Raw genomic sequence first — 11,534 nt, 5'->3', positions numbered from 1 at the left:
TGCCTTTACTCGAGGTTTAAGTTCTTATTTAGTTGGTGCTTCTAGGGTGTAAGTGGCTAGGAGCAAGCACAGATGAGCTTAATGATTGTGTACAGTCCTGGAAAGAGCTATCTAGACGGCAGAAAGCTGCTTACAGCATGCATATAAAAGTGTTCTGCAATCCTGGACAGGATGGAATGCAATTTGGGATGAAATCTGCAGTTCTGTGAAGGACCAGAACATAGAATATGTAACTCAGGGTGAGATTTAAGAAATAGTTTGTACAGCCAGGTGAAAGTCCGGACTTAACGATATAAAGCACGTAAAGATGGAAACAATTTTTTTAACCCCAAATCTGGTTTCTGGATTTGTGAGGAAGGGTCTTTTTTAAGTCTTTTTTTGAGGATTGCTCTTTGAATCTTGTGACTTGAACTTTTCTTAAGGAAGGAAAGGAAATTGTGAGTTTCATTTTCTAGGTGGTAACTGTATGATCTTGGGTTTATGGAGCAGTAGTTTTCAAGGCTGCCTCTGGGTCATTGATGTAGTATCTGCTGATGGCTCAGTCAGAGCTGGCTGGCAGCTCAGTGTTCAACTCTTCCCCCTCTTTCCTGCTGCAGAATTATTCTAAGAAATCAGAAACACGTGGAGGTACCTTTTGAGGTAGGTGCTGGTTGTTTTTGCCATCTGAACACTAAGTGGTCACTAATGGAAGAAAACAAAACTGCAAAACTGTGGCTGGGGGATCAGATTGCTCCACGAGGAAATGGGCTCCCCACAAAACCCAGATCATGTGCGTGCAAGCCTGTGAGCAAACATACACTCAGCGGAATATGTTTTGCACACTGCCACTGCAGACCAATTCCATTAACAAGCTGGACCATACTGGGGGTAAAAAGTAGATGGTGAGGACTCTGCCTAGCTCAGGCATGGAAAGCAGAACATTATTCATGAGGCATTTACTTTACTGCAACTAACGGCTGCCAAACCAGCTTCTCATGTTGATGCAGAGAGTATGACAATTTTCACGTTGTAAACACCATGCATTAATCAGGGCACCTTGATATTATGCAAACAAAATGTATGTACTTACAAACACTTCTACTGTATCTGAATCAAAAATATGTCATGAAAACGAGAGGGGCTGTTGTGTTCATTTTGTCAGTCAAGAAATTTGGAACTCTACGGGCAACATTTCCCATGAGCTTTGACACATATTTATCCCATAATTGCTGCATATTCTCCAGATTAAAATGAAAACTTAAAATAAATAAAAATACACACTCTGCAAATCTGATTTGTTAGTGAAAATCTTTTTGTGACAACAGGTCTTTGTTAGATGAATTACTGTGCAGAAAATAATCTGTAAGTTTTATTTCAGAGAAAATTGCCATGTGAGATTTTGGCCTTGTATTTGCGTTTTGACAGGCTACAAAATTTTTGTGTAATTTTGTTTCAAAGGTAAGCAAATCCTAAGGGAACAGTCTTTTAAGAACACTTTCTTTTTCTTTAAATATCCTGGAAAATACAGCCCTCGGTCCTGCTCTTTCATTTGGTTTTACATGGCTCAAACTTCCCTATTTTATATTAATTTAAATAGTACTTTGACAAAGAAATGATAGCTAAGACATTTTTTTAAAAACTGACACTAAGACTCTCTCGAATAGATACCCAGGTGCATGACAATTGGGACTGTGAAGCTTTCCTACTGTATAAAGGCACTTTTCTTAAAGCAAGATGTTTTGAGGAGATCTTGACTGATAGCTAGTTATATCTCATCATCTGATATCAGATTTTTTTTTTTTTCATGACTCTTCTTTTGACATGTACATATTTCAGTGTCTTTTTTTTTTTTTTTTCTCTTTTCCTTGTTCTACCCGGAGTTATTTCTGTGATGAGAGACATCACAATATGTCTTTGGAAGATGCCTTTGCAGCCCAGAATGGGTTTTAAAATGCTGTATCAAAGGCTGGAGAAATCTCTGTCACTTCATTTCTAAACTTCTGGTTTTCTGGTGGAGGCACATGGTGGCTTTATATAGCTGATACAGTAGGATATTAAAAAAAAAAATTAAATTAAACTGGGATGTAAAGGCATGTGGCTTGCAGAGAAAACTTCCCCTGTGGCATCAAATAAAATTCTTGGTTCTCTATAGAACTAATAGACTCATTCTGTCCATACATGATGACTGCCGTGTAACAAATTGGTGAGAAAGATTTCTGACCTAAGCAGCCTACCTGAAATACCCTTTAATTTATTTCTTTAACCTAAAAAAGGTATATAGAGTGATACCTTGGGATCAATAATAATGTTGAAATCAGGACATTTTTCTCAAGTGTATGGTATTTAATAAAAAGAAAAAAAAAAAAGCTTATTTTTTAACATGGGAAATAAGACATTCTGCTATAAAAAATATCTATCAAATAGAGGAAATAATGATGGTTGCAGAATGTGAGAGTACTTGTAATTACTAGCACTCCCTAGATTCTCCGTGTAGTCATGTAAAAGTGCATGGAAGTCTTTTGCAGTGCTGCGTATTTATCTTTATGGTTTTTTTTCCTGCCTTGTGGGCTGTATATACAGAATAGTTGCCTGTACACTGATGTGGAATACTGCTGGTATTTTTTTATCCCTTGTTTTTTTTAACTTTCTTGCCCGAGAAAGAAGATTTTTCCATCTAGCTTGTTTACTTCATGATTTATGTCTAAATTGACAGAGTCCTTCGGAGGCATTCGTGTTAAATTTGAAACAAACATATTTAATGCTCGTGTTGTAATAAAACAGCTAAAAGAGCAGATTAAAAAGATATGCACAGAGGGGTCTGATTGATTGAGGGATTGATTTTACTACTTTTCCCGTAGGTGGGTAGTGATGGCTGTAAATCTCTTGATAATCATTTCAGAAGCACCTTCATCAATAAACTCAGAAGGGACAGCTAGGCATAAAAATTTGCCAGCCATCAGGTCAAACAAAAGGCAGCAAATGTGTAAAGAAAGAATTGAATTAAATAATCCCACCTTGGCCGGTTGTGGCATTAGTCATGTTCATTTTTATCTCGGGGGCGGGAGAGTTCCCCATCACTGCGATTCTCTGGGATTTGGGGAGGGAGAGAGGGGGGGAGGCTCTTCCTCTCCATGGTTTTTTTTTCCTTTTTTTCCGTTGGCTCAACCCGTATTGCTTACGATTCCATTATGTGGCTAAAAGCTTGTGTTTGTGAGCAATGATCAATTATTAGTTGTCAGCAATAATGGAGAAGGATTAAATTCTGGTGCCCCTTTCCCCCCATCCCCCTCATTTTTATTATTTTTTTTTTTTCCTGGGGAGTTTTCTTTAGAAAATAAATTTGCAAAAGGGAAAGAAAAGAACAAGTGAGGGGGGAGCTGACAGCATGTCAATAAAAGTAGTCATACCTAAACCCACGGAGTCACAGGACTGGCCATGTCCATGCTGAACAGTGTGGTTCAGGCTATTGATAATAAAACAATCCTTGCTTGCTGGTGCTCACTGCCCCTGGGTAGCTGCGCCCCAGGACTGTCTCAAAAGTTTATTATACATCGGAGCACAAAGCCAAGTTCCCAGCTGACTGCAGCATCTGGAAGCCCCTAATTACCCACATTTCCAAAAGATATGCAACCTGGGTTGGCTGGAAAACGGGCTTGCTGGAGAGGTCAGCTGTAGCAACGCTGGAAACTCTTGGGCAGTGTATCTTTTTCTAGTTTCAAAAAAAGGCAAAAGGAGAATATAGAAGATGAAGAGAGGGAAGAAGTAAAATGAAAAAAAAAGGGGAGGGAGTAAAGGGAAGGGAAAAAAAAAAAAGAGAAAAGAAAATTAAGGAAAAGAAAGAAAGAACGAAAGAAAAAAAAAAGAACAACTATCCTGCTAACTGCAAAGTGGGTATTTTTCAGGGTGAAAATACGGACGGTTGGGTCTCACGGAGCAAGACGGCGCCTTCCGCGCGGTGCCGGGCCGGGCCAGGCTGACCCTGCAGTGCCGGCGCCGCCGCGCACCGGCCGCCTCCGACAGGCTCCGGGCGTGCAAATTTGCAGAAAATATTAAATCAATTGGATCTTCCTCCCCCCCTCACCCCCACCCCCCGGATCGTTATTAACGATGTATTATAACGACGTGGGGATTGTATAGCTTTTAACCCCTGCATGTGAAGGGTGGTTGTGTCTGATCGCAACCCTTAATAACAATAATCCAGCCTTGTGCGTGGCGTCTCATTGAAATCGTCTCTCAGCAGAATGAACTGCAAATTATCCCCTGTTTACCACCTCCCTTCAGTGCTCATCTCAATGAACTGCAGATCGATCCCCACCACGGGTGTCTTCCAGCAGGCTGATTTGCATTGAAGCACATTAGAAAGCCTCCCACCTCCATGGAAAGGAATAATGGGGGGGGTGGGGGGGGTGGTGGTGGAATAAAAAAATCTCCAAGGTGTGGCGGGGAGGGAAAAATATCTGTCACTGTCATTTGGAACTTCGAGAGGGAGAACCCGAGATCAGAGTATTTACGCTGGTGAACTCTCACAACTTCTGCTAGAGACAATGACGTTTAATTGATGTATTGCTATCAACAACAATAAAGACCGATTTTTCTCTAGCCCTGGCAATGCTGCTCTGCCCCCACCCTTTCCCCACCCCTCCCGGCCCCCAGCGAAGGAGAGGAAAACAAACAATAAATAATCAAGAGGTCCTGGATGAAATACCAGGCGCCGCTTTACGCACTAGCGAGGGAGAAAGAGAAACGAAAACAAAGAAAAAAGTTATAAAACTTAATTTCTCCAGATTAATTTCTTTTTCTTAAAACCATTAGTTTTCTTCTTGTTGCTGCTGTTGTTGCCGCTGTTGTTGCCTTTTAATTACCAGCCCACGGCCGCCTTTTCCAGCCACGAAGCAAAGGTACTGCACATCTGGGGAAATTTGTCTTGAGCTTAATCGACAAATGTATAATGAAATTGTAAACGCGAATAATTTTGGGAGAGCGGCTAGAGTAGAAACCGTAGGAAGCTAACGGAGTGATTGATACAGTGCGAAATGCAGGCACAGACGTGTAAATATATCCGCGTGGGTACTACGTGTGCATCTCCGCGTGGCTAGCTGTAAGTAACGTGTACGTTTCGCTGCGTTCAGGGTCGGGTTCGTCCCCACCGTCTCAGGGTGAGGCGGATGACAGCCTGCGCTGAGTGTATCCATCTCTGCCGAAACAGCTCTTTAAATATTCAGTGAAAAATAATGTCATGTGAAGTACCACCTATAGCAACATTATTATGTTCATTCTTCAACATCATCCCCGCTGATAGCTTCGTTTGTCTCTTTCTCAAAATCTACTGTACCGAGTGCGGCGGGGAGGGAGAGAAAAGGGGGAGGCTCGCCCTGTGCAGGAATGGTAAGGAGCCTCAGTGGCCGCGTCGCACCGCGCGCTAAATCCTAGAGGGGCACCTGGGAGGCTTTTTCGGTTCGTATGCGTTTGGTTGGCTGGGGTTTGCGGCTCTTGGTTTTTTTTCACCCTTCTCGCTAAACGTTTTACAGTCTCTTTCGTTTAATAATAAGAAGAAAAGGCCGGTGACCCGGCTCCTGGAATGGAAAGATTTCTCTCTCTCCCACTTTTCCTCTCGCTCGCTCTCGAGTTTTTACAGGCTCATTTGAAATTGAAATTAGTTGCATCTGATCAGCGTCTTGTTTTTACAGAGAGTTTGTTAATATTAATACGGAGAAAAGGAGTAGCTTCTAAGGAAGAGTAAATAATCCAGCGAGGGGAGTGGGAGGAGAGAGCCCTGGATAGGTCAGGGTGGGGGGAAAGAAATGGCCCGAGTTCAGCTGTTTTTCACAGCTTAACTTCTGGTGCGCGGAGCAGTGGCAGGGGACGGAGTCTGGTGGGGTAGAGCGCGGTGGGACGCGCCGTGTACCCGCGGTGTACGCATGCCGCTGCGTACGCGGGGTTTCAAAAGCAGCATTTGCCTGTGGCTTCTTTGCAACTACACTTTTTATTTCGAGATCGTGAAATTAGTTTGCAAGAGGTTCCCGCTCTGGAAGCGACACCCGGGAGTTAAAACTTGGTGTGGCACGGTGGGAGAGCGGAGCCCTCACGGTCCCGGGGCTGTGCTCTGCTGGGACCACGCACGATCGCCAGCCCGGGAGTGCACGGCCGGCCAGCAGCCGGCCCGGCCCAGCTGCGCCCGCCCGAGCTCCAGCCCTGAGCGTCGCTCGGAGTTGGCCAAGTTCGGCTGGGCCCGCGGTGGCTCCGCTCGTCCCGCCGGCTCCTGCGCGGGCACCTGCGGCCCCTGCGAGGCCGGGGGCGCTGCGCTCCCGCGTCCTGGAGCAGAACGCGGGTCACGAGCGGCCCGAACCCCAGCCCCGCCGCCGCTCGCCTCGGCCACCCCCTGCGCGGCGCGGGTTGATTGATGTTCAGCGCAGCCAATCGGCGCTTCGCGTCGGGCGGGGGGCGGAGCGGGTGGCCGGTCCTCCCGCCGCTCCCAGCAGTGCCCTAATTGTCCTGGGAATGTGTGAGGTAAAACCTAAATCCGTCCTATTTTCAGCACCCCGCGGCCGTGATATATGGGGGGGGGGGAGCTGGGGGGCGGAGGGCGAGAGCGGGGGAGGGCGGAAATGGATCTTTATTCGGAAAAGCGGGGACGAAAAGAGAGGGGAAAAGAGAAAAAAATCCACCCGAAACTTTGTGCAGCCGCAGGAACGGGACGTTCGGAGGCAGCCGGAGCGGGGCCGGGAGCAGGCCGGGGCTGTCCCCGGGCAGACACTTGCCGCCGGTGCGGGGGCGCGGTCCCGGTGCTCCCCGCAGTGCGTCTTCCCCCCTGCCGGTCACTGCTTGCCCTGCCCCCGGGCTGGGGGGAAGAGGGGGCTTAAAAATACAGCTTAAAAAAAGGAAGGAAAAAGTGAATTGCAGCGCAAAACTACGGGAGGGAGGGCGGCGCGGGGAGCCCGTCGGGGCTGGAGGCAGGAGTGAGGGGACACAACACATTCCTATAGTAACCGGGATGGCGCGGAGCAGCCCCGGCGGGTTGCTAAGAGGGTTAAACTGTATCCAAACAGCTTTAGGGAAATCCAGCCCCTTCTCCCGCCACATGGATCGACTCATTGGGTGGGAGCGGCGGAGAGACAAGGGTCTCCAGCAAATCAGCGCCTAATTGATTAAGGCGAGCTGGTTTGAATAGAGCTGGCCATGTGCCAATCGCCTCTCAAAGAGCCCCTCTATGATTAATCGCAATGCATTATTGATAATCATAATTATAGCAGGACACATGCGCGGTGCGCGGAGGACTGGGGAGGCTGGGGGGGGAGGCTCGATTTCCGTAATTTTGAGAAGATTTTTTTTTAGTAATTTTTTATTCTGCCCCAGCTGATGTTTGAGCCAGCATGTCGCGGAGGAAGCAGGCGAAGCCTCAGCATTTCCAATCCGACCCCGATCTGGCCTTGTTATCCCAGCGAAATGGTGAGTTCTTCTCCTCTCCCTCGCACACATTTTAACACAAACACACAAAATAGATCAACTTACCTTGCCGGGGAGAAGGAGCTCCTCCGGGCAGCGGAGTGGGACAGCTGGATCTCCCGGAGCGACGTGCCGGTGGGAGTCCTGCTGCGCTTTTGCTCCGAGTTCTTGGCTTTTATTTTATTTTATTTTTTTTTTTTTAACTCGGCGTTGTGTTTCGCCTGTTTCTTAACGAAACTCCAAACTCTTTCCGTTTTTTGATGTTTTCCCTCCGCCCTCCCCCTGCGGGGCGGTCTGGCATCCTGAGCCCGCGGGAGATGGATCCGCGCCCCCTGCGCCTTACTCCGTGCCCCGCGGAGCCGGGGAACAAAGTGGAGCTGCCGAGGGGAGGCTGATCCCGGAGCCCCGCGGGACGGACGCCCCGTCCGGCCACACACGCTGCCCGTGCCGGCCTCCCGAAAGGGGCGGAAAGCCCCCCCCCGGCACCCACTTTCTTGCCCCCCCCCCCTCACGGGCGCACCACCCCCGCGGACCCCGGCGCTTCCGCACCCCCTGCTCTCCGGAGTCCCGCCGCCGAGCAGCCCCGGCCTCCGGCTGCACCGAAAGCTTCCTGGAGGCGGAAAAGTTGCCGCCGCCGTGCCGGGCCAAGGGGGGGATCGCCCCGTCCCGGAGCTGCCGCCGCGCCGGAGAGGGGCTCGGCGGCCTCCAGCTGGGAAGGTCCGGGCAGCGCGGGGCTTGTTTTCTTTCCCTAAGGTTGTTGGGGTTTTTTTTCTCCTTAGTTTCCCTCTCTCCTCCAAGTCGAGGAGCGAGGAATAAGCGCTGGCTTTGTGTCCGCCAGGATTTGGAGAGCGAGCGTGTGAAACATCTTTTTATTTCTTTTTTTTCCCCCCTTCTTATCCCCGTCCTCCCTCTGCCCCCCCCCTTCCCCCCCGGGAGAAGGGGATTTCGGCGGAGTAAGGAGGGCGGCGGAGGGGACCGTGCCCCTGCCCGTACCTGCCCCGGGACGAGGGGTGACAAGTGGTCGGCTAGAGCCGCGGCCGGGCAGGCGGGGAGGAGCGGCCCCGGACAGCGTCCTGCCTTGCAGCGGCCATGAGGCAGGGGAGAGCCGGTGGGCGGCCGGTGTCGAGCGCCGAGGACGGCGCGGGGCAGAAGTGCTTCAGGCGGGCAGGTAAGGGAGGGACGGGGCGTTGCAGTGTCCCCGCGGCCGCCCGGCCCCGCCGGTCAGAGCCACCTTGGTCTTCTCCCGGCAACTTCCTGAGGAAGAGCTGGCGCGGGGCCCTCCGCTCCCGCGGCCGCTGCGGCGGTGCCGTGCGTGGTGCCCGCGCCCCTCGGGTGCTCGGGATCGGCGCGATAAACCACGTCTGAAAGTTCGCGGGATGTTTCCCTGCGTCTGTGGGCATTTACACGGCTTCCAAGTTCCCTGGAACGCCCGCTTCGTAAAGTGGCAAATACATAAGCGCTCGCTTCGCGTAGCTCTGCCGAAGCGCCGCTTAAAAAGTCAGTTGGGACCCGGGAGGCGACTTCTGTTTTTTAGCAGAGTTTTGTGCACTCTTTTCAGTGCGCTCGAGTTTCGCCTTTTGCTCGGCTTAATCCCCTTTCTCATCTCAGTAGAGGTATTTATTTTTCGTCCGGTATTATTTGTACTTCCGCTCGAAGTTTGGAGCAGGAGTTGGGGGTAACGTTAGGGTTTATTGGCCTTTCATCGGCCTCCTATGAAAGAATTTGGAACTTCTTCGAGTGTGCAGAGAAAGGGAAAGCTAAGATGGAAATTATCTTGCTGGAAGAGAGGGATTTTCCACATCTTCACTTTGTAGGATTGCATGTTTTGACCTTCGCTTTTTTTTTTTTCCCTGTTTTTAGCAGATAGAGCACGTCAAAATACTTTTAAGTATCTTTTTTAAAAGTAGCTGTTTTCTTCTGGTTTTAGTCTTTTGATCTGATTTTGCCCGTCGTTTTCAGGTGAAAGTGGGAGTGTGAGAAAGGAATGCGCACTGAGCAGCTTTCCTGCCTGTTGCTAAAGGGTGTTAGATTTGGATTATTGAAGTTAGTTGGATTTTGGCTGAAACGATGGCATGGAAATGCAGCTTTTGTTTAGTTTGCACGGCTATCGTAAGTTAAATAAGTATGTAACGAAGTTTAGTCTACAAAGTACCGACCGTTTTCCTAGAAAAAACAGGGTGCTTTACTATATATAAAATCTGTAGGAGCCTCCCCCCGCCCTTCTCTAGTAATGATTTTGGCTTCTGGCTGGTTTACACGGTTAGATGGTAAATTTTTAGTTAGTTGCCCAGAGGGTGTGGTGTTTCAGGATTCAAAACGCTATAATAGTGTTAGAAGATCGCTACCCGCCGCCTTCCGGGGTCCCCAGCCCTGGCAGCAGCTTCCCACTTGGGCAAGACAGGGTGGGCAAGCTGCGGTGAGGGCGAGTTTGCATTATATGCCTTGAAATTGCAAAACAAACCCCCGAAATTCCAGGCGCCCCTTTCTTCCCCACTCGTACTGTGGGTTCAGGTTTGCCAATTTATGGGAAGTCTGTGCAGGGCTCAGGCAAACGCAGCATCGCTGGTCCTGGGGGCACTGGCAGGAAGGTGCTGCTTCTGGGCAGCAGTTGGAGCGAATGGATAGAGTGGCCCCGTGGACATTTCTTGCATCTGATTTGAATTCTGGTTTGTTAAAACTTTGTGATATACTTTCATATCTAAAGATCAATAGGAAAAAAGTTCCTCAGACTGGAACAGCATGCTTTTTTTTTTAGTGTTACTGCTCTCTCTTTTATTGTTATTATTTGTTTTGCTTAAAGTTCAAAGCTCATGCAGTTCACTCTTACCAGGAAGACTTTCCACTTAAAAAGTATTTTCAGTGCAGTCAATGGACAAGTAAGTTTACCCTTGTGAAATCCTCTGCATGTGAACGTTTGATAAAGTTCGCATTGGATTAAGCAGAACAGCTCTCAAATTAATAGCAGAAATTACTTGCAGTGTAAATTATGTTCAACAAGTAACTAATTACTGGTTAGGAAGTGGGCAAGAGATCGTGGGATTATTTCCTTTTGTTAATAACTTCAGCCACTTTCATGACATTTTAGAATTTTTTTTTTTTTTTTCTCCAGTTGGTTGGAGTTAGATTCCCAGTTTTAAAAGAATATTCTTGGAGTATAATTTTCCAAGGTAAAAGTTACATGGGAGAGCTAAGCTAGCTAGACTTTGAAGAAAATATTTGCTGCCCTTCTATAGAAAGGCTTGTCAGAAGCAGTGCCTTTTAATGTCAGTAATGGATTTTGGTAAAATCCTGCTGCAGCATTATGAATATCCACATAATTGTTACTGGGCCCATGAAATGAGAAAAATTATGATCGCTTTCTTTAGTCAGATCTGAAGGATGGGGTGCTTAAGAGAAATAACTGCTTAGTTAGGCTGCTTTTAGTTTGTTACATAATTAGGCCCTTTTGTGTGATAACTGCAGTCTGCCAGGGCAGAATACAGACACTTGTGCTTTTTCCAAAGGTGAGCCCGAAGTGTAGAGGGGCCTTGTGAAATATCACTTATGTAGATGCAATTCAGGAATAATTACTGAAACCCATATGGTGGAAGTCGCCGAAATCCGGTGTTAGCTTAGACCGGTTTGTGTGTGTTTCCCCTACATAACCCACATCTTTGTCTTTCTGCAAAATATTTATGTTTTAGTTTGTACCTTATTTATCTTTCTGATGCTAAGTAGCATCTGGCTCCCTGAGGACGAGCCCTCCTGTATATTTAGCTGTGCCAGTACTTATTGCATAACTGGCTTTTAATCATATTCATACTTTGAGTGTGGAAACATGCATCTTCATTGAAGTGACCTGAGGTGCCTCTCAGAAAGCACGATTATGTTTCTTGAAACTGTTCGTGAAAAACAAAAGGGGCAACTCTGCTAAATGTCCCATCAAAGAAGCTTTGCTGTGTGTATTTTTTGTACATGAAGGTGCATCGCACCTATGTGCTTTGCAACCTTGAAGAAATGAAAGTTGAAATGCACAAGCGAAATTGTTGCTTCATGCCTGTGTGGCTGGTGCTAGGGAAAAAAAATTAAGTGTTCAGCTTTTTTAACCTTTGCTAGCCTCCTTCCATCCAAAG

At 47.7% G+C, this 11,534-nt stretch overlaps 1 protein-coding gene across 6 annotated transcripts in view; it reads left to right on the top strand.

The window, feature by feature from the left end:
- Positions 1-4,809: 4,809 nt before the first annotated feature.
- SALL1 (spalt like transcription factor 1) overlaps positions 4,810-11,534 on the top strand; it is an 18,320-nt gene continuing 11,595 nt past the window's right edge. The window contains exons 1-2 of one of the 6 annotated variants that reach the window (XM_065662570.1): positions 4,810-4,877; positions 7,333-7,425. In XM_065662570.1, the coding sequence (XP_065518642.1) occupies positions 7,350-7,425 (76 nt within the window). In that variant the 5' untranslated portion in view covers positions 4,810-4,877; positions 7,333-7,349. The other 5 variants (XM_065662571.1, XM_065662568.1, XM_065662569.1 and 2 more) reach the window with 5 other exon arrangements.

This window comes from Lathamus discolor, chromosome Z (genome assembly GCF_037157495.1).
Source record: "Lathamus discolor isolate bLatDis1 chromosome Z, bLatDis1.hap1, whole genome shotgun sequence".
Classification (NCBI taxonomy): domain Eukaryota; kingdom Metazoa; phylum Chordata; class Aves; order Psittaciformes; family Psittacidae; genus Lathamus; species Lathamus discolor.
Note: the sequence above shows the minus strand (reverse complement) of the source record. Positions and strands in the feature narration are given on the sequence as shown.